This window comes from Bufo bufo, chromosome 1 (assembly GCF_905171765.1).
Source record: "Bufo bufo chromosome 1, aBufBuf1.1, whole genome shotgun sequence".
Taxonomy (NCBI): Eukaryota; Metazoa; Chordata; class Amphibia; order Anura; family Bufonidae; genus Bufo; species Bufo bufo.
Genome location: NC_053389.1, coordinates 481,030,858 through 481,057,624, shown reverse-complemented (window position 1 = coordinate 481,057,624; position 26,767 = coordinate 481,030,858). Strand labels below are relative to the sequence as shown.

General features: G+C 43.3%; 1 protein-coding gene across 2 annotated transcripts in view; it reads left to right on the top strand.

Moving 5' to 3' along the window:
• The window catches only part of PTPRB (protein tyrosine phosphatase receptor type B), a 158,927-nt gene that overhangs the window by 114,473 nt on the left and 17,687 nt on the right, over window positions 1-26,767 (top strand). For both annotated transcript variants that reach the window (XM_040409891.1, XM_040409898.1), the window contains 4 exons: window positions 670-804; window positions 6,508-6,630; window positions 7,455-7,618; window positions 13,885-14,020. In XM_040409891.1, coding sequence (XP_040265825.1) covers window positions 670-804; window positions 6,508-6,630; window positions 7,455-7,618; window positions 13,885-14,020 — 558 coding nt within the window. The remainder of the gene's footprint in view (window positions 1-669; window positions 805-6,507; window positions 6,631-7,454; window positions 7,619-13,884; window positions 14,021-26,767) is intronic.

Below are 26,767 nucleotides of genomic sequence, written 5' to 3'. Positions count from 1 at the left end.
ATAGTATAATTAACTAAATTTTACAATCCATTAACGTAATTGAGTACTTCATAAGTACATCATAATATGATGTTAATGAACATTGATCAAACATTGCGCATACATATTAACCATCTGTATGAACATACTGATTATATAAGTATGTTCGTAATACTTGATTACCCAATGCTAAGACACCAATCGCTGAAGTATCCCATTTCTGACTGCATAATATTAGGTTGAGATATGACAATGGCATAAAGTGTCATTCATGGTCATATAAAATTAAACATTCCTACTGAAAATGCTAGTACAGTGTAGGAGAAGCACGTTTGTATCTGATATGTCAATTACCAAGGGTGGACATGGCATGGAAACAGTTCATCTGGGTGCTATGAGTCTAATCATGGGTTGAATACATGTAATGTTTCCTCCTCAACAGTTATCTGTACCCTGAAGATATGATAATGTTATGGTTGACCATATACCTACAGTAGATAGCTGTCAGCTGAACCCACATCCAGCCGACAGCTATTTCTCCCAACCTCCTTATACACATGTGCGCTGGGCTTAGCATGCATGTTTTATCAATGGGAGGCAGGGAATAATAAGTATTTTATTTGTTGTGAGAACAAAGGATCAGGCGAGTTGAAATCCAACATCCAACATCTAAACTTTTTGACATTGTAGGGCAACAACTTCCGTAGAGAATACATAGCAACACAAGGACCTCTTCCGGGTACCAAAGACGACTTCTGGAAAATGGTGTGGGAGCAAAACGTTCACAACACTGTGATGGTGACTCAGTGTGTGGAAAAAGGACGGGTAAGTGGAAGAGAACACACCTATCGATATTTAATTCTGAGAAAATACATGAATTGTGAAAGGCTGATAATAACAAAATGGCTTCTCCACCCTTTGACCATCACCATAAAGTAGTGTTTATTGTAAGGTATTATAAGAAAGCGTCTGCAAAATGAAACGGCCGTAGGCCAACTGCTCCCAATGTGGAAATGATTTATATGAGATATGGAATAATTAATACATGAATAAATAAGATAGATAGATAGATAGGTGCTGTTCTGTTTTTTTGCTTATATGTATATTATGGAGGACTAGGCATCCTCTTTGGAACTTGGCACTCCCCGCCCATCCCCCACTCCTTGGTGTTTTTAATCAGCTTAACAATGGAGCTGGACATTCCGTGTTAGAGTAGGTCCCACCTGATAAGAAGCTACCTTGTCGTCTGGTAGGTGGGCTCAACATATTTTTGATCAATAATATGCGCTAAGAGCTTCTTCACTGCTTTGCAGTAAATATTGGCGTCTTGTATTTGATCCTGTTCACACATACACATGTTTACTCAGTCTTAGTGCATTTAGTGGTGTGCTGCTACTATATTCATTTGCTATGTTATTACCTGCGATTTGACTTGGGAGGTGCTGTTCCGTTTTTTTGCTTATATAGATAGATAGATAGATAGATAGATAGATAGATAGATAGCTAGAGTGTCGGATTGGGGTGCCTAGGGCTTACCAGTAAAATTTATTTTGGGCGCCCACCGTATGGATACATACAAATATTACCTGCTCACATAGTTGGGGGGGAGGGGCACCTGATACCAGATGATTTAATATGGGGGTCCCTGCAGCACCTTTGAAAACGTAGGTCCTGGGGAAAAGAGGACACTGGCAGCTTTCCTCTATACCTAGAAGTCATCTCAGCTCTGATCGTGTCTATAATAATAAACTGGGGAGTTTCTTTAATAATCTATCAAGTTTTTTTATAAGAACATAGGCTGGTTGAGGTGCTGTACATTGAATACACGTATGTAGTGCAGTAAGTCTACTGTGTTATGTGCTACTTGTGCAGGAGGTAGTAGACTAGGGGTCCACCGGGGGATTCACCTGTACCCTCGTGGGCCAGTCCGAGCCTGGATAGTTAGATAGAGAGATATATAGATATTTACTGGTTATGATCTGACACACCTAGTCAATGGAGTAGATAAATAATAAAGAAAATAAAAAAGCCAGTCAATTAAAGAAGAATTCCTCTTTAAAGGGCATGACACTGGCTGACCTGTTACATGTGCTCTTGGTAGCTGTGTTGGTTCCATGTTCATATGTGCCCGCATTGCTAATAAAAATGAGTTCTAATATATGCAAATGAGGCTCTAGGAGCAACAGGGGCGTTGTCATTACACCTAGAGGCTCAGCTCTCTCTGCAACTGCAGCACTCCTTGGACTTTGATTAACAGGGCCAGGCAGTATAAATGTGATCACACCGGCCCTTGTCAATTAAAGTTTCATAGGTACATATCTGCAGACAGAAGCTCCTTTAAGTTGTCTTTGATACTTGCAAGAAGGTATCATGCATGCAAGTCTTGCCCCACCCCCTTCCCAATAAGTATCTGTTAGTGATGGAAACAAAAAGGCTTAGATGAATCATAATATTCTGAGAAGTAAATCTGCATAAAGCTGGCCATGCACATTACATGTATATTGACTAGACCCCCTGATTTTGGCGTGACCAGCCAACCATCTAATATCTATAGACTCCTCCTAACTTCTCCCCCATCTGCCTTATTCCTTTGTTCTTGGAGAGACCAACCACCACGAGACATGTCTGACAGTGGCTTACTTCCTCTCCCTGACAAAACACATGTGCTTGGCCAATTAATTAATTTATTTTATGCACTTTTATATAGCACTACTATATTCCACAGTGCTTTACAGACATTAGCATCAAGCTGTCCCCCAATGGGGCTCACAATCTCAGTTCCCTATCAGTATGTCTTATGAGTGTTGGAGGAAACCGGAGTGCCCGGAGGAAACCCAGGCAAACACAGGGAGAACATACTCCATGCAGATGTTGTCCTTGGTCAGATTCCAACCCAGGACCCCAGCGCTGCAAACCAATACTAACCACTGAGCTACTGTGCTGGCCAATCCAAACATGCATAAGTATGGAAGTCAGTAGAGACATATAACAGCAGAACAAGCGTGGCTGGCTTAAGGGTCTGAAATGTTCACACTGACCATGTAATTGTTTCCTTCATAGCTCTGAATGTGCTATACATTATAGTCTTGTAGTAAGAATGGAATAACAAATTGATGACTATATGGCCTGCCACCAAAATAGAGGCAGATTTACCATGTTCATAACACAGCGGTTTGTAAAGATAATGCACCAATGGGGTCTAGAGGCTGGAGAAGCTTTCATTCACTGCTGGTGAGGGGAACCGTAACCATGAGAGGAAAGTAAAAGAAAGTCATTAGGGCCATAAATATATATATATACCGTATTTTTCGGACCATAAGAGGCACTTTTTTCCCCTCCAAAGTGGGGGAAAAATGCCCCTGTGTCTCATGGGGCGAATACTAATGTGCGCTTCCATTATGGAAGCGCTCATTAGTACTGGAGGACCGGGAAGCGGTGAAGGCTCTGTACTCACCACTTCCTGGTCCTCGGCTGTCGGCTGTGAAGGCTGCGCACAGCGTGAGGGCACTCTGTGACCTCACGCTGTGCGCGCCAGTTCACAGCACAGCCAACAGCAGGAGGAAGAAAATCGTGGGCAGTGAGGAGCGGCGGCGTCCAGGAGCAGGAGAGGTAAGTGGGTTTTTTATTTTGTGATCTGAGGCTGAATTATGGTTGGGGCTACTCACAAATGGCTGGGGGCTGTGTACATATGGCTGGGGGCTGAGTACATACGGCTGGGGGCTGAGTACATATGGCTGGGTGCTGAGTACATATGGCTGGCGGTTGAGTACATATGGCTGGGTGCTGAGTACTTATGGCTGGCGGCTGAGTACATATGGCTGGGGGCTGAGTGCATATGGCTGGGGGCTAAGTACATATGGCTTGGGCTGAGTACATATGGCTGGGGGCTGATTAATACTGGGGGCTGATTATATGACTAGGGGCTGAATATATGACTGGGGGATGATTACATATGGCTGGGGGCTAATTACATATGGCTGGGGGCTGATCACATATGGCTGGGGGCTGATATGAGCCATGGGGGTCTCATCTGAGGTCTGATTGGGGATCTTCTTTATATTGGGCTCTGATCTGAGGTCTGATTGGGGGTCATTCAAATTGGGGTCTGATTTGAGATCATATTAACATTGGGGATCTGATTGGGGCTGTGAGCTGTTGTCTGATTAACATTGTGGGTCTGATTGATGATCTGAGGTCTAATAGGTCTAAATATTTTTTTCTTATTGTCCTCCTCTAAAATCTACGTGTGTCTTCTTATAGGGTGAAAAATACGGTAATAAAAAATAAGAATTAAAGGGGAAATAATAAATGCAGCTTAGCGGCATCTTACTAGATGTAAGAGTAATTCAAGACTGACAAACAAGAGGCTGCCATTAAGTAAAAAAAAATCCCTCTGAGGCTTGTAATACCTCTGTTATTTCTGCATTATATCAGCACTTCTGAGAAGCGGAGCTCCTCGTCATTTGGATTTTAATGAGATATAAAATTGCTAGGCAATAGAACTACGGCGTTACATGTTGTTTTAATGGGTAGAAACATGTTTCAGTCTGGAATGCTGTATCTTCAAGTGAAGGATGGAAGTAAATGATAAAAAAAATATGTAAAAGGTCAAGGTAACCTTTACAAAATCATTGATGGCAGAATATGCAGGAAAACACGGTGAACTTTACATATCATCTTACTTTTTGAGGCTGTTTTTTTTTCTTAAAAATGGCTTTTTCTACTGGAGAGGGCGAATAAAATCTAAAAGTAATGACTTTAGTATGCTGTCTCCTGAAGACATAGAGAATGATAAATATCAAAGTTTATTATCTTGTGCCTAGCATTTAGGTGAAGATTTATGAAGACGGACGTTGCGCGTGTTGATTAATTTGTCCTACGCTAGCATGAGATGCGCATGCCTCTTAACAATTGTGGCACATGCCATGACACCCGTGCTCAAGAACTGAAATCTACTCCTGTCAATATCTGGAGCAGATTTGCCTCATGCCTCATCCATTTTTTGGAAAAATGCAGAGGGTATCAATGAAAGCTAAAAAGTACCAAATTTGGAAACAAAATGCCACTTGCGACAAAACTTAAAACATTTCTACACCATAAGGCCTCATACACACTAACGTATTCTCTTTCCATGTCCGTTCCGGTTTTTTTTGCGAACCGTATACAGATCCATTCATTTCAATGATTCTGCAAAAAAAACTGAAGTTACTCCATGTGCATTCCGTTACCGTATGTCCGTTCCCCAAAAAAATAGAACATGTCCTATTATTGTCCGCATTACGGACAAGGATAGGACTGTTCTATTAGGGGCCAGCTGTTCCGTTCCACAAAATATTGAATGCACACGGACGTCATCCGTATTTTTTGTGGATCCGTTTTTGGCGGACCGCAAAATACATACGATCGTGTACATGAGGCCTAAAACTGATGCAGAGCCAAAATGAATCCCCCTTAGTCTACATACTGTATGTAAACCACAGTTAAAATAACTCTTTATATGTAAAATAATTATGCAGTTATCCTCTTTGCCTGTTCACTGTCAACTGCAGTTGCCTAGATTTTGCTTAACCTCAAATCAGTCATACCATACTCTTAATGAAGTCAACCAAAGGTTACTTATGTATATCCCACAGTGGCAAAGTATTCTGCAGGCCTGTACACCATTTATAGTCACTCACATCTATCCTTGCCTCTTATCGGGCTCCAAGTCTTTCCCTATCTCTTAAATATACACATACCATGGGCAATTTCATGGGATTAACCTACTTGGTAGGGTAAAGGTGCCCATATGCATAAGAATAAAGTTGTCTGAACCCGTTGATTTTGGCAGGACCAGCTGACTATTTGATGTGTATGGGAGTGTGAGTTGACTATCCCCTGACTAATGATATCATGTTGAATTTCAACACCCAGTCATTTGGTTCTCAAAGGAGATAAGCCACTAGATTGGTCTGGCATTGGCTTACTACTGTACCTTCTCACATGCATACTTAGCCAAGCTGAACATTGAGCTTTTTTTGGAGTGGTGAAGAAAATGTCTCGTTTTTACACAGTAGAGGGGTTGTCCCACAGTTTCTGAATGACCATGTTACATGATCTGGCCCTTATATATTATCCGAGTGCAGCTTGGTTTTATTTACTCTGCCTAGAGATATGAATGCCTCATAGACTATAAAGGAACAAAGGCAAACAATGTAAACAGCATTTTGATGGTTTTCTATATTCAGGAGATATGATTTTGTTTGGTTCTCTTCCTGGCATATCATTGTGATGAGCTTACTATAGCCTCTAGGTATGAACTACTTCCATATATTCTATTAAAGGAACTATCTCACATTTAACTTGTTATATCCATTACTCTGCAATTACCATCATTATAGAGTTACAATTCAAGTTAACTGTGGATTTCATTAGGGCAGGACTTCTAGCTTCTAGTTATAAAACACGTTTACTGCCATGCCTCAGCATTTCTTATAGCAGACAGCTATGATCAGTCACACTCCTTCTAATTCTGTTTTCTCCTTACAGGTAAAATGTGATCATTACTGGCCTTTTGATCAAGACTCATTGTATTATGGGGACCTCATAGTTCAGATGCTGTCAGAGTCTGTGCTTCCCGAATGGACAATAAGAGAGTTCAAAATCTGCAGCGTAAGATCTTTTCCTTCATACTGAGATTAAACAGTAGGAAGGTTTCCACTTTTGTTCTGCCTCATTTATCAAGTACATGAAATCGATGGCGGAGTGCAAAATATGTGATTCTTACTTTACAAAACTTTTTACCGCCATTCATCACCCTGGTTTGCGTCCTTTGCGGCATTTCAGATGAACCTCAAATTAATGTAAAGGTCAAAACTACTTGTTCTGTGAAACTTACACACATCCGGAAATAGACTGATTGATGATGTGGCAGTCAGATTGGCGTTGTGGCATTAAGCCTTGACACCACAATTGGTTTAGCAGGAAAATAATAGTTGCCATGCCAATTACTGCATTCTAAAAATGAAGGCAGCTGAATACTCCATAAATACATCCAGACTGTATTAGAGAAATCCCATGTCAGTTCTTTTCAACATAAAATATGAATGGATATCAGGAGGCAGTAGGGTGCAACTGTGCTAGTAATCTGCTTTTATGGCCCCATACAATTCATGAATCAGAATAGATTATAATGTAAGCCACCTGTCAATGATATATTGGGTTACTAGCATATTGTAAAATGGTAATGAGTTTAAAACATATTTAATTATAAATAAGATACAAGAACACTGAGTGCAACTTTGCTAAAAAACAAAAAGCCATTATTATAACAGAGATCTATTTTACATCAGAAAAGATTGAAAGATTACATTTTCCCTAGAAAAGGCAGCTTCTGTTATAAATTATATATTTCCACCTCTGTAAAACACCTAATTTACATATAAATGATAATATTGATGCAAGTACCTGACGTTATTGCTTACCTCTTTCTATAGGAAGATCAACTAGATGCTGCTAGGCTGGTCCGTCATTTCCATTATACCGTGTGGCCTGATCATGGAGTCCCAGAGACCACTCAATCTTTGATTCAGTTTGTACGGACTGTCAGGGATTATATTAACAGGACACCAGGAGCTGGTCCAACTGTGGTCCATTGCAGGTACTGCCAAAATGCCTTTTAGATATTGATTCTGCATCTAGTCCTATTAGTCATAATTTACAATTATTTATGGAATATATCAGTACTGTTCTATTACAAATATACAGTACAGACCAAAAGTTTGGACACACCTTCTCATTCAAAGAGTTTTCTTTATATTCATGACTATGAAGGCATCAAAACTATGAATTAACACATGTGGAATTATATACATAACAAACAAGTGTGAAACAACTGAAAATATGTCATATTCTGGTTCTTAAAGTAGCCACCTTTTGCTTTGATTATTGCTTTGCACACTCTTGGCATTCTCTTGATGAGCTTCAAGAGGTAGTACCCAGAAATGGTCTTCCAACAGTCTTGAAGGAGTTCCCAGAGATGCTTAGCACTTGTTGGCCCTTTTGCTTCAGTCTGCGGTCCAGCTCACCCAAACCATCTCGATTGGGTTCAGGTCCGGTGACTGTGGAGGCCAGGTCATCTGGCGCAGCACCCATCACTCTCCATTCATGGTCAAAATAGCCCTTACTTTCAAAGTTTTCCCAATTTTTTGGCTGACTGACTGACATTCATTTCTTAAAGTAATGATGGCCACTCGTTTTTCTTTACTTAGCTGCTTTTTTCTTGCCATAATACAAATTCTAACAGTTATTCAGTAGGACTATCAGTTGTGTATCCACCTGATTCTCCTCAACGCAACTGATGGTCCCCAACCCCATTTTTAAAGGCAAGAAATCCCACTTATTAAACCTGACCAGGGCACACCTGTGAAGTGAAAAACCATTTCAGGGGACTACCTCTTGAAGCTCATCTAAGAGAATGCCAAGAGTGTGCAAAGCAGTAATCAAAGCAAAAGGTGGCTACTTTGAAGAAACTAGAATATGACATATTTTCAGTTGTTTCACACTTCTTTGTTAATGTATATAATTCCACATGTGTTAATTCATAGTTTTGATGCCTTCAGTGTGAATCTACAATTTTCATAGTCATGAAAATAAAGAAAAATCTTTGAATGAGAAGGTGTGTCCAAACTTTTGGTCTGTACTGTATATGTACAGCAATTCTGACTGCAATAATGCTTGGTAGGCAAGAACCCCACTTGTCAGGAAAAGAAGGTTCCTGTGACCCAATTATAGGTCCACAAGGAGCTAGAGAAGTAGGGAATATGTTACAGACAATGGTTATGAAACCACTGTGCCAACTAAACACTTTGACTTAGGGCTAGTCATGAGGCCATTATCCTGGAAGTCCCCTGGTAATCACCCTTTAACCCCTATACACAGCTCTATCCTTCACTGCAGGGGAACCACCAGGAGAGTACCTCTTGGAATATTCCCACTGTGGTTGGATGCGAACCCACGGGGATCAGAGACACTTGTGCAAAATACCACGGGAACAAACAAACTTGTAGTCAATAACAGGCCGAGGTCAGAGCAGCCAGATTTTGTGCAAATCTGTGAAACAATCCAAAGGTCGTGGCAGGTGGCACAGGATTAACACAGTGAACAAGTGAAGATCAGGCAATACAGGGCCAGGATCCCGGAAACAGGTACAAATTGATTATAGCTCCTACAAGCTCTAGCAAGCTATATAGACAGCAAGATCTGTAGGGACCAATCGCTCAGGGAAGGAAGTGAGGTCAACAGCACAGCTAATATATATAGGATATAGGAGAGATAATTAGCTCATTGGTCAAGCAGCTGAGCACAAGATCAGAAAGGGAATTTACCCCTGCAGTGCTGCATGGAAAAATCTCCCTAATACACACAGAAGAAGATGTCTTGCAGCTAGGAGTCTGGCAGCCAAGCAGAAGGTAGGTGAGAGATGCAATGCCCATACCTGCCCCAGATAGTGGAGCTGCAGCGGGCACAGAGTGCCACCATGACTGAACAGATTTGTGAATGGCACGCTCCGTTATAGTCTATGGGAGGTACGGAAACAGATTCATTGCTTCACTGTTTCTCTACCTACTATAGACTAGAATCGAGAAAGCATGCACAAAGCCAGATGCTTCTTTCTTCTGCATTACTTTAAGGGGAACTTGTCACCATGAAAATGCAGTGTAATCTGCAGACAGGTTGTTATAGAGCAGGATGAGCTGAGCAGATTGGTATATAGTTTTGTGGGAAACGATTCAGTAAAACCTGTAATTTTGTATTCTAAATCTCTGCTTATTCTGAGCTAAGGAGTCACATGGTCAGCATTAACTGACAACTATCTGTGTGTACTCGCACAAGGAAAGTTGTTAGTCACTGAGTAGGACTTCCTACATGACTCCAGGGCTCAGACTGAGGGGTCATGCACATGAATGTTTTTGTCCCACATCCGATCTGCATTTAATGCGGACTCTATCCTCTCAGTGGGGCTGCAAAAGATGCAGACAGCACTACATGGTGGCACGCACTCGGCCAGGATCCGTGATTTGCAGATCGAAATTTGCGGACCGCAAAACACTTACAGCCGTGTGCATGAGCCCTGAGTCCTAATAAAATGCAAGCTATATTAAATCTTTTCCCACAAAGCTATGTATATGTGTATATATACACTGCTCAAAAAAATAAAGGGAACACAAAAATAACACATCCTAGATCTGAATTAATTAAATATTCTTCTGAAATACTTTGTTCTTTACATAGTTGAATGTGCTGACAACAAAATCACACAAAAAAAAATATGGAAATCAAATTTTTTAACCCATGGAGGTCTGGATTGGAGTCACCCTCAAAATTAAAGTGGAAAAACACACTACAGGCTGATCCAACTTTGATGTAATGTCCTTAAAACAAGTCAAAATGAGGCTCAGTAGTGTGTGTGGCCTCCACGTGCCTGTATGACCTCCTTACAACGCCTGTGCATGCTCCTGATGAGGTGGCAGACGGTCTCCGGAGGGATCTCCTCCCAGACCTGGACTAAAGCATCTGCCAACTCCTGGACAGTCTGTGGTGGAACGTGACGTTGGTGGATAGAGCTAGACGTGATGTCCCAGATGTGCTCAATTGGATTCAGGTCTGGGGAACGGGCGGGCCAGTCCATAGCATCAATGCCTTCGTCTTGCAGGAACTGCTGACACACTCCAGCCACATGAGGTCTAGCATTGTCTTGCATTAGGAGGAACCCAAGGCCAACCGCACCAGCATATGGTCTCACAAGGGGTCTGAGGATCTCATCTCGGTACCTAATGGCAGTCAGGCTACCTCTGGCGAGCACATGGAGGGCTGTGCGGCCCTCCAAAGAAATGCCACCCCACACCATTACTGACCCAATGCCAAACCGGTCATGCTGGAGGATGTTGCAGGCAGCAGAACCTTCTCCACGGCGTCTCCAGACTCTGTCACGTCTGTCACATGTGCTCAGTGTGAACCTGCTTTCATCTGTGAAGAGCACAGGGCGCCAGTGGCGAATTTGCCAATCTTGGTGTTTTCTGGCAAATGCCAAACGTCCTGCATGGTGTTGGGCTGTAAGCACAACCCCCACCTGTGGACGTCGGACCCTCATATCACCCTCATGGAGTCTGTTTCTGACCGTTTGAGCAGACACATGCACATTTGTGGCCTGCTGGAGGTCATTTTGCAGGGCTCTGGCAGTGCTCCTCCTGTTCCTCCTTGCACAAAGGCGGAGGTAGCGGTCCTGCTGCTGGGTTGTTGCCCTCCTACGGCCTCCTCCACGTCTCCTGATGTACTGGCCTGTCTCCTGGTAGCGCCTCCATGCTCTGGACACTACGCTGACAGACACAGCAAACCTTCTTGCCACAGCTCGCATTGATGTGCCATCCTGGATAAGCTGCACTACCTGAGCCACTTGTGTGGGTTGTAGACTCCGTCTCATGCTACCACTAGAGTGAAAGCACCGGCAGCATTCAAAAGTGACCAAAACATCAGCCAGGAAGCATAGGAACTGAGAAGTGGTCAGGTCACCACCTACAGAACCACTCCTTTATTGGGGGTGTCTTGCTAATTGCCTATAATTTCCACCTATTGTCTATCCCATTTGCACAACAGCATGTGAAATTGATTGTCACTCAGTGTTGCTTCCTAAGTGGACAGTTTGGTTTCACAGAAGTGTGATTGACTTGGAGTTACATTGTGTTCTTTAAGTGTTCCCTTTATTTTTTTGAGCAGTGTATTTATAGAATGTGTCGGCAGATAAGAACCATTTGGCCCATCTAGTCTGCCCAAGATACTGAATACTATGAATAGCCCCTGGCCCTATATAATGGACATGGACATAAAGTCCAGACTTTTAGCTTTCATTTGAGGGTATCCACATTAAAATTGGATGAAGGGTTTAGGAGTTTCAGCTCCTTTACATGTGGCACCCTGTTTTTAAGGGGACCAAAAGTATTTGGACAATTGACTCAAAGGCTGTTTCGTGGGCAGGTGTGGGCAATTCCTTCACTATTTTGTTCTCCATTAAGCACATAAAAGGCCTAGAGTTGATTTGAGGTGTGGTGCTTGCATTTTGAAAATTTTGCTGAGAAGTAAACATGCGGTCAAAGGAGCTCTCCGTGAAGGTGGAACAAGCCATCCTTCATCTGCAAAAACAGAAAAAAACCATCCGAGATATTGCTACACTATTAGGAGTGGCAAAATCTACAGTTTGGTACATTCTGAGAAAGAAAGCACTGGCGACCTCAACAATGCAAAAAGACCTGGACGCCCACGGAAGACAACAGTGGTGGATAATCGCAGAATAATTACCATGGTGAAGAGAAACCCCTTCACAACAGCCAACCAAGTGAACAACACTCTCCAGGATATAGGCGTATCAATATCCAAATCTACCATAAAGAGAAGACTGCATGAAAGTAAATACAGAAGGTTCACTGCACGGTGCAAGCCACTCATAAGCCTCAAGAATAAGAAGGCTAGATTGGACTTCACAAAAAAAAATCTTAAAAAACCAGCACACTTCTGGAAGAACATTCTTTGGACAGATGAAACCAAGATCAACCTCTACTAGAATGATAGAAAGATAAAAGCATGGCGAAGGCATGGTACAGCTCATGATCCGAAGCATACCCCATCATCTGTAAAACACGGCGGAGGCAATGTGATGGCTTGGGCATGCATGGCTGCCAGTGGCACTGGGTTCCTAGTGTTTATTGATGATGTGACACAGGACAGAAGCAGCCAGATGAATTCTGGGGTTTTCAGAGACATACTGTGTGCTCAAATGCAGCCCAACTGATTGGTCGGTGTTTCATAATACAGATGGACAATGACCCAAAACATAAAGCCAAAGCAACCCAGGAGTTTATTAAAGCAAAGTAGTGGAATATTCTTGAATGGCCAAGTCAGTCACCTGATCTGAACCCAATATTTCACTTGGTAAAGACTAAACTTCAGGCAGAAAGACCCACAAACAAACAGCAACTGAAAACCGCTGCAGTAAAGGCCTGGCAGAGCATTAAAAAGGAGCAAACACAGCGTCTGGTGATGTCCATGAGTTCAAGACTTCAGGCAGTCATTGCCAACAAAGGGTTTTCAACCAAGTATTAGAAATTAACATTTTATTTACAATTATTTATTTTGTCCGATTACTTTTGAGCCTCTGAAATGAAGGGATTGAGTTAAAAAATGCTTTAGTTCCTCACATTTTTATGCAATCATTTTGTTCAGCCCACTGAATTAAAGCTGAAAGTCTGAACTTCACCTGCATCTGAATTGTTTTGTTCAAAATCCATTGTGGTAATGTACAGAACAAAAATTAGAAAAATGTATATATATATATATATATATATATATACTGTAGATACAGTATTTCTTCTGCTGCCTGAGGCGAAAACTGAAACGGCCCATGGCCCTTCTGCTGCCCCCTTTTTGCCCCTTCCTGGTGCTGCCTGAGGGGATCGCCTCACCTGGCTTGATTGGTGGTGCGCCCCTGATAACATGCCGCATACAGAATGCACTGCATTTTTCTGATGACAAGTTCCCTTTAAGGCCACCTTCACCAGCTAAATGAGGGTGATGGCACTCTCTTTCTCTCAAAAGGTAGGTCTCTGACTTATCAGAAATGTATAGCATATGTTGTCAGTGGCTGTCCTCCAGTTAGACTTGCTTATTGCTTTGATAGATGCCTTTTCCTTTTTATGGTTCGGGCATGAAATCATGAAAAAAATGTATGCAACCTCAAAAATATATCCAACCTCAGAAAATGGTATTTGTCTTGCTGACGTGCTTTGATAATACAGACTCCAGAGAATCTTCAATTATTGTAATTATTGGCCCAAATTCAGAAGTACAGAGCTCTGCTTTTCTGTGTGTTTTCAGTGCTGGAGTTGGCAGGACAGGGACATTCATTGCTTTGGACAGAATCCTACAACAAGTGGACACAACAGACTCTGTGGATATTTACGGAGCAGTGTACGATCTACGGGTTCACCGTGTACACATGGTTCAAACTGAGGTGAGAGTGCTGAAAATGGAGCTAAACCTGATGACTGAATCCTAATTCTTGATTTCTGCAATGGCGCAATGCTTCATGGCTGGTAAAACACTGTAATAAGGCTATCATTTGAATGGCTAGGCTGTGCAACTGGCCCTAAGTGGTTGTGTTCTGTTCTTAGAAATATATTGGTGAACATTACATGGCACTCGGTCACTCACAGTTATCTCTGTGACTCAAAGGAGAAAAGGTTGCAGACAGGGGAGCTGCTAGCACCCAGCAATTCACAATACACAATTGTAAGGCTATGGTTTTATATTAGGCTGAATTAATAATGCGTTTGTAGTGTCCATTTGGCATATGCACCAGTAATATATCCATATGACCCCATTCATCCAATGGATACCTAATGAGTTCTCTTTTGAACCAGTGGAAAAAATGTATATTCTTTGCTAACATGGAAATCCATTTGATGTATACCTCCAATGGACACCGCACATGCAGTGTTAAAGGGAGTCTGTCAGCAGTTTTGGCCGTGCTGAACTGCTTATATCACTAGGAATGAACAGAAGAGAGAAGCACAAATATACCTTTTGTGGAGCTTTTACCATCAGAAGTAGTATAAATATGAAGTTTTATAATGCCAGATTCTGCTCTCTCAAGTGCACCGGAGGCAGGACTTCATTGTGAAGTACTCTCTTTTATTTTCATGGGCTGTTTCACATCCTCTCCCCTCTGCTCTGAGTGACAGATGTACTGGTTTCCTGGTTGGATGCTACAGCTGTCACTCACAGCAAAGGGGAGGGGCTGTGCAGCAGATCAGTGCAGAGAGAACATCACATTGAAGCCCTGCCCTGGGCATTTGAGGAGCTGGCAGAATAAAATCTCATGTTCTCACTACTCCTGATGTTAAAAGCTCCATAATATGTATATTTGTACTTCCCAGCCTCTACATAGTGCAGTCAACAGTTTAGCATGGTCAAAACTGCTGACAGACTCTATTTAATAGACCCTAACTTCCTAGTAGTGTACTTCAAAATGGCGTGATTTCAAAATTGGATTTAAAATCAGGATATGAAGAACATTTTCTTTAGCTGTGACATGAGGCAACAGAGCCAAAAAGTTTTACTTGAGTCAGTTTAAAGATGTCCCTCCTTGACAGACCTGCGAATAGAAGCATCCTTCGTGCTTTCCGACTCTGGCTTTCAGACCTCCACTGATCCACTTGGGTCCCTCAATGTAAACTTCTGCTTTAATGCCGCTGTAGTTAATTGATGCCTGCAGTGGTTACTACCTCCCTTTTCCCCACGTGACAATTTGACATGACACAAGGGGAGCAGTGCACCCTAAAGCACAAACACTGACGCAGCGCACGTACCTGTGTATGTATTATATATATTATATATTGTATACACACACATATACACAAATACACTCTGTATACATACAGACCTGCACTATCAATATAATGAAGGGAGAAGAAATCATTTTAAACTTACCGTATTTTTCGCCCTATAAGACGCTCTATTCGCCCTATAAGGTTTTAGAGAGGGACAATAAGAAAAAAAAAATTCATTACACCTCAGGTCAGACCACCAATCAGACCCCCAATGTCAATAAGACCCCAATAAGACCTCAGATCAGACCCCAATGTGAATGACCCCCAATCAGACCTCAGATAAGAGCCCCAGTGCCTCATATCAATCCCCGTGCCCCATATAAAATTAAAAAAACAAACACTTTCCTGCTCCGGACGCTGCTGCTCCTCACTGCTCGCGCTCGGTAATCCTCTTGTACAGTATGCTGTGTGGGCACGCACAGTGTGAGGTCACAGCGCGGCCTCACACTGTGCGCAGCCTTCACAGTGGAGCGCATGAGGACCAGGAAGAGGTGAGTATAGCGCTTCCTGGCCCTCTGGTACTAATAACTTGATTAGTATTCGCCCCATAAGACGCAGGGGCATTTTTCCCCCACCTTTGGGGGAAAAAATGCATCTTATGGGGCGAAAAAGTGCAGCAGGGGGTGACAGAACCAGTGTTTCCTCTAAGCCTTGGCAGCTGCTGAGCGGGATCGGCTCAGAGCTGGGCACAGCGCCATCAAAGGTGAGCGATAGGAAAACCTAAGATAATTGTCACATCAAAGAGCATAAAAACCACTGCGCCATCCCATACAATACAGTATAATCCTGCCCCATCCCATACAATATACAGTATAGTCCTCTCTGTTATCACTGGACATTGCTCTCCATATAAAACCATACGGGGGAAAAAATCTCATTGATCCAGAGAACTTACATAGAAAAACTAATAACCAAGAGGCTAAACAAAACCCTGTTTCTGACCCTTATGTTATTAAGGCTGACCCTTATGTTAAAACATAACTTTCATTTGATTGCTCTAATACCTAAAGGAAAAAATATTTTTTAAAAAAAAGCTGCTGTTTCTCTAGATGACATTATGTTGATAGTAGTGTTAATAGAGTCTCAGGGGTCTATAAAAGCAGCTACACTATTTTGCAAACCTTTGAGACTCTATTAACACTACTATCAACATAAGGTCATCTAAAGAAACAGTAGGTTTAAAAAAAAATAATTCCTTTAGGTGTTAAAACATAACTTTCATTAGATTGATCTAACACCTAAACGGAAAAAAAAAAAAAAAATGAATTAAAAAAACCTGCTTTTTCTCTAGATGACCTTATGTTAATAGTGTGTTAATAGAGTCTCAAAGGTCTGTAAAATTAGTGTAGCTGCTTTTATAGACCCCTGAGACTCTATTACCACTACTATAAGGTCATCTAGAGAAACAGCAGCTTTTTAAAATGATTTTTTTCCATTAGGTGTTAAAGCAATCAAATGAAAGTTATGTTTTAACATAAGGGTCAGAAGCAGTTTTTTTTAGCCTCTGTCTTGGCTATTAGTTTTTCCATTCATAAAGCTCCACATTGAGCTCCCACCAGCAGTAGATAGAAGCCTGCAGGACACTTCACATGGGCACTTCACCTGGGCACATGGTGATGGCTCCATTCCTATGCTGTCCCTGGCACTTCATCAGCAGCAGGGGCGGCGCGCGTCCTGATTTCATAATAGCTGAAAAGGAAGCTACTGCTGCTGTGTTCAGCTCCCGAGAGAAGGGGATGTGAGAGGTTCAGCCAATAGCAGGGCAGCCAGCTGATACTGGCCAATCAGCAGCCTCCTCCCTTATAACAGAGCTTTGTAATGTACAGAGCTCTGTTATTGGAGATTTCAGGCATCAGCTGTATTGCTCTGCTGCCTGCAGTGCCGCACATTGTAAACCTCAAGTCGGCTTGATTAGGGTGTGCCCAGGCACACCCGGCACAGACCCGAATGGAGCAGCCAAGGCCAGAGAGCGCAGTAGTCGAAAGGCAGGGGCGTAGATAAGGGGGGGGGGGATAGGCAGAGTGTCTGTCCTCCTAACCTGCCAGAGAACGGCCCGGGCGTGCCGCTGCCTGCAATAGCGGTGCGGGCAGTGCGGCACACAGAGAGGTGATGGAGGCTGCAGGGCGGGCAGCATAGGCGTGCGCACGGGGTGTGCCGGGTGTGCCTGGGCACACCCTAATCACACCCCTGTGCTCCGCCTCCTGCACTGCCGCCTGCCAGCCCCGCACTGCTGTCCGACCGGCGACCGCACAGATGGTAACTATGACACAAAGACACATACTGTAGACAGTGTATTCAGTCCACCCCCACTGCTCCTGTGCTCCGCCTCCGTGACTCCGTCTCCCCGCGGCCGGCCACGTAACGTCACTCACTCCGACGTCACGCGCCTGCTCCGCCTTCATTAATAAAGTGGGAGGAGCATGCGCCTGCGGCCTGACGTAGTGAGTGACGTCACGTTACGCTGCCGCCGGCCGCCTAGTTTAACTGTTTGAAGAGCGGGAGCCAGCCTGGAGCCTATCTGGAGTCCTGACAGTCCCAGTCCCAGTAAGTTAGTGATAGATTATTAGATAGTAGTAGTACATATACTTTGCACAAGTAGCTCACTTAGTCACTTACATAAGGAACGGCGGGTCCGTCTTACAATAGGGACACTGTCAGGGACACTGTTATGGGGGGGGGGAGATATCTGTGGATGTGGATGATGACTCTTATAATTCGAGAAAGCTGAACCCCCCCCCCCCTAGGAAAAAAAATTATCTACGGCCCTGTCGAAAGGCAGTGTTGGGAAGCAAGTATGTTTCCCTCCGCAGGTCTGCCCAGGAGTGGGGCCTTCCTAACCCCCCTTCCAAACCTGTACAGGCAATGAAGAATAATTCCTAGTCTTAGTATTGTGTAAGCAAAATGGCTGAACACCTAAAGCATCCTCCTAATATAAAATCAGTATTGTCAATAAAACCAAGGCAACAGGTAATGTTAGCTCAGCACAAGGGGATTGCTATATAACCTGCTGCATATGAGTGATTTGCTACTGTTGTTACACAATCCTGGGTGCGCAAGGTTCTTTTTCTGCAGATGGTAAAACATTCCGAATGAGGGAATTTTATGTGAAACTGAATTGTTCTCTGCAGAGGATATTAAAGGATAATTAATGCTTGAACTGAGATTCAGGCTTGCAAAAGTCCAGGTTTCATCGTTTTATTTCCCTTTTAGTATGCAAGTCTAGACAACCAATTCACAATAGTGTGGCTTAGGTGATTATGATACAGATTTAGCAAATAAAAGAAACATCAAAAACTAACTGATCTGTGATTAGTCTCTGGATTTACCAATCTGGTCATTTATACTGCTCTCTCTAATTGACAGGTTTCTCTCTATTCCCAGAGAGAAACCTGTCAATCTGTGGATAGAGGGCCTTTAGCACTTGCTGCCTTTTGTGAAATTCACTTTTTCCTGACCTCAGAAAGGGCAGCCTAAAGAACCTGACCTGTTCCCTTTAGCAATGTGATGCTGCTGGTCCAGACGGCCACCCAGACATGTTCTTTTCAAATTTAAAGAAGTTGTCCGAGTGTTTAATCCTCAGGTTAGGTCATCAGCATGTGATTGGTGGGGATGCAACACCAGGCACCCCCAGCGATCAGTTGTCTGAAGAGTCTACAAAGTTCTGGTGAGCACCGTGACCTTCTGAAAGCTTAAAAAGCACAGCGCTGTCCATTCAATGGCAACTGTGCTTGGTATCACTTGGATGGGACTGAGCTGGCTTAGGCCATGTGACCAATGAATGTGATGTCACTGGCCTAGGAGGAGGCCACAGCATTCATGAAGCACTGCAGTCTTTCCAAACAGCTACTGCTAGTGCTGGTGCCTTCTCAATCACGTAATCGGCAGGGGCCCCGGGTGTCAAACCCCGATCAATAAGATACTGAGGATTTGTCTTCAGTATGAAACACTGGGACAACCCCTTCAACCATTAATATACTCTCTAAATGCCTTCACTTCTTTTTCCCCCTGATGAGTCATAGATGAAATGTGTAGGAAAAAATCACCAAGGCTTAGAGAGGGCCAGGTCTGCTGAGTTGGGTCTCACTTTTCAGGGCACTAGTCTAATTATCAGTTAGAGAGAGTCAACTGAGGGATTCGTTTCAGGACCATTTTGCTGGCCATACATATTAGATCTGTGACAATGGATGATGTATGGGGGAGATAAGGATTGGCATGTTGGATTTCTTAATCTTTTTGCTCTTGAAGAGACAAGTGAAGTGTCTGGCAGCAGCTTTCTCCCCTCTCCCCTTTTAGTACATTCTTGGGAAAGATAGCTATCAACCGAATGAGTGTGTGGCTGGCACTGCCCACATGAGTATGGCCAGCTGTAAATACATCTTTTTCCCTCCTAGATCACTCCCTTCTGTTCTCTAACCAGCGGAACCAAGTTTATTGTTTATTTTACACATTTTTGATACAAAGTAACTTTGTTTTTAGAAAATATTGTTACAAGTTACATTTTAGTGGCACTTTAAAGGGCTGCCTTAGTGATAATTCTGATTGGAATTATACAGGGTGGGCCATTTATATGGATACACCTTAATAAAATGGGAATGGTTGGTGATATTAACTTCCTGTTAACTTTAGTATATGTGAGGGGGGAAACTTTTCAAGATGGGTGGTGACCATGGCGGCCATTTTGAAGTCGGCCATTTGAATCCAACTTTTGTTTTTTCAATAGGAAGAGGGTCATGTGACACATCAAACTTATTGGGACAATCGTGTCCTTGGTTTTAACGTAACTTTATTCTTTCATGAGTTATTTACAAGTTTCTGACCACTTATAAAATGTGTTCAATGTGCTGCACATTGTGTTGGATTGTCAATGCAACCCTCTTCTCCCACTCTTCACACACTGATAGCAACACCACAGGAGAAATGCTAGCACAGGCTTCCAGTATCCGTAGTTTCAGGTGCTGCACATCTCGTATCTTCACAGCATAGACAATTGCCTTCAGATGACCCCAAAGATAAAAGTCTAAGGAGGTCACTGGATATGCGAAATTGCTACATGATGATGTGTTTCCCTCTTTATGCACTGAAGCTGGCACGTTCCCTGAGTTTTTCCAGCAAGATGGTGCACCACCACATTATGGGTGTCAGGTCCGAGCATTCCTAGATGAACAGTTTCCTGGAAAGTGGATTGGTCGTCGTGGGCCAGTTGAATGGCCCCCAAGGTCTCCCGATCTGACCCCCTTAGACTTTTATCTTTGGGGTCATCTGAAGGCAATTGTCTATGCTGTGAAGGTACGATATGTGCAGCACCTGAAACTACGGATACTGGAAGCCTGTGCTAGCATTTCTCCTGCGGTGTTGCTATCGGTGTGTGAAGAGTGGGAGAAGAGGGTTGCATTGACAATCCAACACAATGGGCAGCACATTGAACACATTTTATAAGTGGTCAGAAAATTGTAAATAACTCATGAAAGAATAAAGTTACGTTAAAACCAAGCACACCAATTTTTGTGAATTTCCCAATAAGTTTGATGTGTCACATGACCCTCTTCCTATTGAAAAAACAAAAGTTGGATTCAAAATGGCCGACTTCAAAATGGCCGCCATGGCCACCACGCATCTTGAAAGGTTTCCCCCCTCACATATACTAATGTGCCACAAACAGGAAGTTAATATCACCAACCATTCCCATTTTATTAAGGTGTAACCATATAAATGGCCCACCCTGTACTTCAAAGATGAATTTCAAGTTACAATGACATATTGTCACTACCAGAGCTTTGGGACGTTCTCACAGCTCTGTTTCTCCACCCCTGTGATGATGTCACTACTAGAGCTGGGAGGAGTTCTCACTGCTCTGTTTACTTTTGGTTTCCTTCCTCCCAGCTGTTCCTCATGCGTTTGATTTCCCTCTCTTTATATCACCCCTCCTCCTATTGTAGGGCGTGGATTATAGTTCTCATTTCAGTTGTAGCTCTTGCTTTAGTATCTTCACTTGTAGCTATCAGTTCACTGGACCTGTGTTCTGCTGCAGCAAGCACTCCGGATATTGCCAGCTGTCCTTGGATCCGTCTTCTCTGCGGCTGCAACACCTTCAGCTAAGTGTACAGACATTGTTGTGTACCTGATTATTTTCTGACTCTATCTGAGGTGGCCACGGTTCCCTCCATATACTGAGTAGGGCACCGGTGGCCGTGCCCCTTCCACTATTGTAGGGGTTACAGTGGTCATCAGTCTTAGGCACTTGGGCATGCCTCGTTCCGCCATTTGGATCCGGGCATGTGCTTTAGCAGAATAGGGAGAGCTTTGAGGGTCTGACAGGGGTCACCCTTTATCCTCCCTAGTTTGGGTCCGGTCAGTAGCTCTTTACTGTGTATACTATTGTTGCTCACATACAGCCGTGACATTATAATCCACCAAAACCGTCCTTTTTTGACATGGATCCGCTTTCTGGCCTGGTTGACCGCATGCAGGGTCTTTCTTTGGAAGTAGCGGATCTCCGTCAATCTATGACTCAGCTTCAAGCATTGGGCTCTGCTCCGGCTCATGGAGTACTGTTTGCGAGCCAAAGGTCTCACTTCCGGAAATGTTCTCCGGGGGCAGTGAGAATTTTGTTCGCTTCAGAGAGCATGCAAACTCCATTTTTGCTTGTGTCCCCACTCCTCTGGTAAGGAGGAGCAGAGGGTGAGGATTGTCCATCTCCCTGCTCAGGGGTAATGCTCAGACTTGGGCTTTTTCGCTGCCATCAGGGGATCCCTCCCTTTGATCCGTGGAAAGATTTTTTTGGCCCTGGGGCAGATTTATGATGACCCGATCGTGTTGCTCTGGCCGAATCTAACTTACGTGTTTTATGCCAGAACAAACTGTCTGCGGAGCTTTATTGTTCTGAATTTCGGAGATGGCAGCTGATTCGGGTTGGAATGATGCTGCCTCCGGAGTCAGTTCTGTCATGGTCTCTCAGAGAGATTGAAAGATGCGTTTGCTTTCCATGAGAGACCAACGACCTTAGAGTCCTGCCATGTCATTGGCGGGTACGCTTGACAGGCGTCTAAGAGAAAGAAACGAGACCTCTCTGTCCAGCCATTGTCAGTCTAGGGGCAGTGGTGCGGACTCATTCAGTGTGCAGGGGCCTCATCCTTCCTCTCGCTCCCCTCTGAGGAGGCCCATGCAGCTAGGTCGACTTGCCCCTGATAAAAGAGGATTTAGTCCTCAGAGTATGGTGTGTTTTTGTTGTGGGGGCATAGGTCATTTGGCAATGTTTGTCCCTATAGGAGATTCTTGAACTGTACTAAGAGCGATAATAAGAGAAAAACCTCAAAAGGTAAATCATCAAATTCTGCTTCATCTGCTACTTTGGGCAAAGTGATGTAGGAATTGATGCTTTTCCTCTGACCTGCAGTTCCCTTTTCTCCTGTCTGCCAGGGTGGCGCTAGAGAGCAAAGTCATTTCTGTTGAGATTATTTGTCGATAGTGGAGCGGGCCGTCAATCTTATTGACACTCAAATTGTAGCCATGCATGGTTTTCAGGTTTGCACATTAGAAAAGGATATACCTGTTTTTGCTATTGACTCCTGCTCCACTCTCACAGAGATCTCTGAAGGCATTGTTCACAATATCCGGCTTGCTGTAGGTGACACTCATGTGGAGGATATATCTTGTTTTGTCCTTAACGGATTGCCTTCTCCTCTAGTTTTGGGGTTACCCTGGCTCACTAGACATAACCCCACTATTGATTGGCAAGGAAGCAAATAATGAGTGGAGTGACTTTTGTAGAGAGAATTGTCTCACAGTGACTTTTGCAGAGGTGTCTACTAAAACTGTGCCATCATTTCTCTCTGATTTCTCGGACGTGTTTTCCGAGAGCGGTGTTCAGGAGCTACCGTCCTCACCGGGAGTTTGACTGTCCCATTAACCTCATTCCCGGCGCCAAGCTGCCAAAAGCACGCCTCTACAATCTCTCACAACCGGAAAGAATCGCAATGCGAACTTATATCTCCGAGAGTCTCGAGAAGGGGCATATCGTCCCTCAAAGTCACCTGTGGCCGCGGATTTTTTTTTTGTTAAAAAAAAAGATGGCTCTCTGAGACCTTGCCTAGATTTTAGGAGCTGAACCGTATCACGATTCGCGATCCCTATCCCCTTCCTCTGATCCCGGACACTCTTCAACCAAATTGTTGGGGCCAAGGTGTTTTCCAAATTGGATTTGAGAGGTGCGTACAACATGGTCAGGGTCAGAGAGGGGGATGAATGGAAAACGGCCTTTAATACCCCTAACGGGCATTTCGAGAATCTCGTTATGCCTTTCGCCTGATGAATGCTCCGGCCGTCTTTTAGCATTTTGTTAATAGTATTTTTCTACCATTTAATGGGGAAATTTGTATTGGTGTATCTTGATGATATTTTGATTTTTTCCCCTGATGTTCAGACCCATCAGAATCATCTTTTCAGGTTCTGCAGATTCTGCGGGAAAATAAATTGGAGAAAATGTCTTTTTATGGTATCGGAGATTCAATTTCTGGGTTTTCTCCTCTCTGCTTCTGGTTTTCGCATGGATCCGGAGAGGTCCGTGCTGTACTTGAGTGGGAGCTTCCTGAGAATCAGAAGGCATTGATGCGCTTTCTGGGTTTTGCGAACTATTACAGAAAATTCATTTTGAATTATTCCTCTGTTGTCCAAACCCCTTACTGACATGACAAAAAAGGGGGCGGATTTTTCCTCTTGGTCGGAGGAGGCGCTTGCCAGCCTTTTCTAAGATTAAAGAGAGTTTTGCGTCTGCTCCCGTCTTGGTGCATCCCGATGTTCCTTACCTTTTATTGTTGAGGTGGATGCTTCCGAGGTGGGTGGTGGGTGCGGTTCTGTCCCAGGGCCCTTCTCCTGCCAAATGGCGACCCTGTGCCTTTTTCTCTAAAAAACTCTCCCCGGCAGAGAGAAACTATGATGTGGGAGATAGGGAGTTGTTGCCATCAAGTTGGCTTTCGAGGAATGGCGCCATTGGTTGGAGGGGGCCAGGCACCCTATCACCGTTTTTACCGACCATAAGAATCTGGCATACTTGGAGTCGGCCAGGCGTATGAATCCGAGACAGGCCAGATGGTCTCTGTTCTTCTCCAGATTCAATTTTGTTGTTACATTCCGACCTGGGATAAAAAATGTGAAGGCTGATGCTCTCTCTCGCTGTTTTCCGGGAGGAGGAAACTCCGAGGACCCGGGTCCCATTTTGGTGGAGGGGGGTAGTTGTTTCTGCTCTATATTCCGATTTGGAGGCCGAGGTCCAGGCTGCCCAGACTGAGGCACCTGCCCGTTGTCCTTCTGGGAAGTTGTTCGTGCCTCCTGAGCTACGTCACAAACTCTTTAAGGAGCATCATGATACGGTTCTTGCTGGTCACCTCGGGAGTAGAGCCACGGTAGATCTCATTGCTCGGAGATTTTGGTGGCCGGCTCTTCGTAAGTCGGTGGAGGGTTTTGTGGCTGCTTGTGAGACGTGCGCTCAGCGCTAAGGTCCCTCGTTCACGGCCTTCAGGTTCCCTTCTCCTGTTACCCATACCTTCCGTCCTTGGACACACCTGTCCATGGACTTTATCACGGATCTTCCTCGTTCCTCAGGGAAGTCGGTGATCCTGGTGGTGGTGGACCGTTTTAGCAAGATGGCTCATTCGTACTTTCCCTGGTTTACCCAATGCTAAAACGTTGGCGCAAAATATTCTCACTGTTTTTCTGTAAACTACTCATCTAAACCATTCACTTGTGATGTCATGCAGAGAATTGCTCCATATACATGAAATACATACTAAGTATTTCCATCAGGCTTGCTTTGTGCATTATCATATAATCATAGTAATTAGAGATGAGCGAATCGAAGTTGATGAAGTGGAATTTGATACGAATTTCAGGAAAAATTCGATTCTCACCGAATCTGAATTTCCTCACGCTTTGTGGTAACGAATCACATTTTTTCCTAAAGGTGTAGGGAAAGCATAGGAAGGCATCATCTACACTATAGGGAGAACAGGGTGCAATACAGCCTGGGTAATAGGAGCAATTCTATTACACCTTGCTGCACCTACTGGGGATCCAAATTGCTTTTAGGTTGCTTGTAATTGGGGTGCAAGTTCTGTGATACAGCCATTTACGGGGTGTATTAATAGGATAGATATGTACGTCCTATTAGACTTTCTGCGTTGATTTTACATTGTTTTACTTTTTTTGGGGGGGGGTATTAATTGGAAAAAATAAATAAAAAATATATGTCATAAGTGCCGTTCAGCGGTGAAGTTACATTGTACTACAGCCATTTACGGGATGTATTAATAGGAAAGATACGTACGTCCCATTAGCTGTTCTGCTTTGATTTGACATTATAGAATTTTTTTTGGGGGGTGTATTAATAGGGAAAAAAAGTTAAAAATATATGTTATAATTTCCGTTCAGCGGTGAACTTACATTGTACTACAGCCATTTACGGGGTGTATTAATAGGATAGAGACGTACGTCCGATTAGCCGTTCTGCGTTGATTTTGCATTGTTTTACTTTTTTTTGGGGGGTGTATTAATAGGGAAAAAAATAACAATATAAATACAGTATATATATATATATATATATATATATATACAGGGAGTGCAGAATTATTAGGCAAGTTGTATTTTTGAGGATTAATTTTATTATTGAACAACAACCATGTTCTCAATGAACCCAAAAAACTCATTAATATCAAAGCTGAATATTTTTGGAAGTAGTTTTTAGTTTGTTTTTAGTTTTAGCTATTTTAGGGGGATATCTGTGTGTGCAGGTGACTATTACTGTGCATAATTATTAGGCAACTTAACAAAAAACAAATATATACCCATTTCAATTATTTATTTTTACCAGTGAAACCAATATAACATCTCAACATTCACAAATATACATTTCTGACATTTAAAAACAAAACAAAAACAAATCAGTGACCAATATAGCCACCTTTCTTTGCAAGGACACTCAAAAGCCTGCCATCCATGGATTCTGTCAGTGTTTTGATCTGTCCACCATCAACATTGCGTGCAGCAGCAAACACAGCCTCCCAGACACTGTTCAGAGAGGTGTACTGTTTTCCCTCCTTGTAAATCTCACATTTGATGATGGACCACAGGTTCTCAATGGGGTTCAGATCAGGTGAACAAGGAGGCCATGTCATTAGATTTTCTTCTTTTATACCCTTTCTTGCCAGCCACGCTGTGGAGTACTTGGACGCGTGTGATGGAGCATTGTCCTGCATGAAAATCATGTTTTTCTTGAAGGATGCAGACTTCTTCCTGTACCACTGCTTGAAGAAGGTGTCTTCCAGAAACTGGCAGTAGGACTGGGAGTTGAGCTTGACTCCATCCTCAACCCGAAAAAG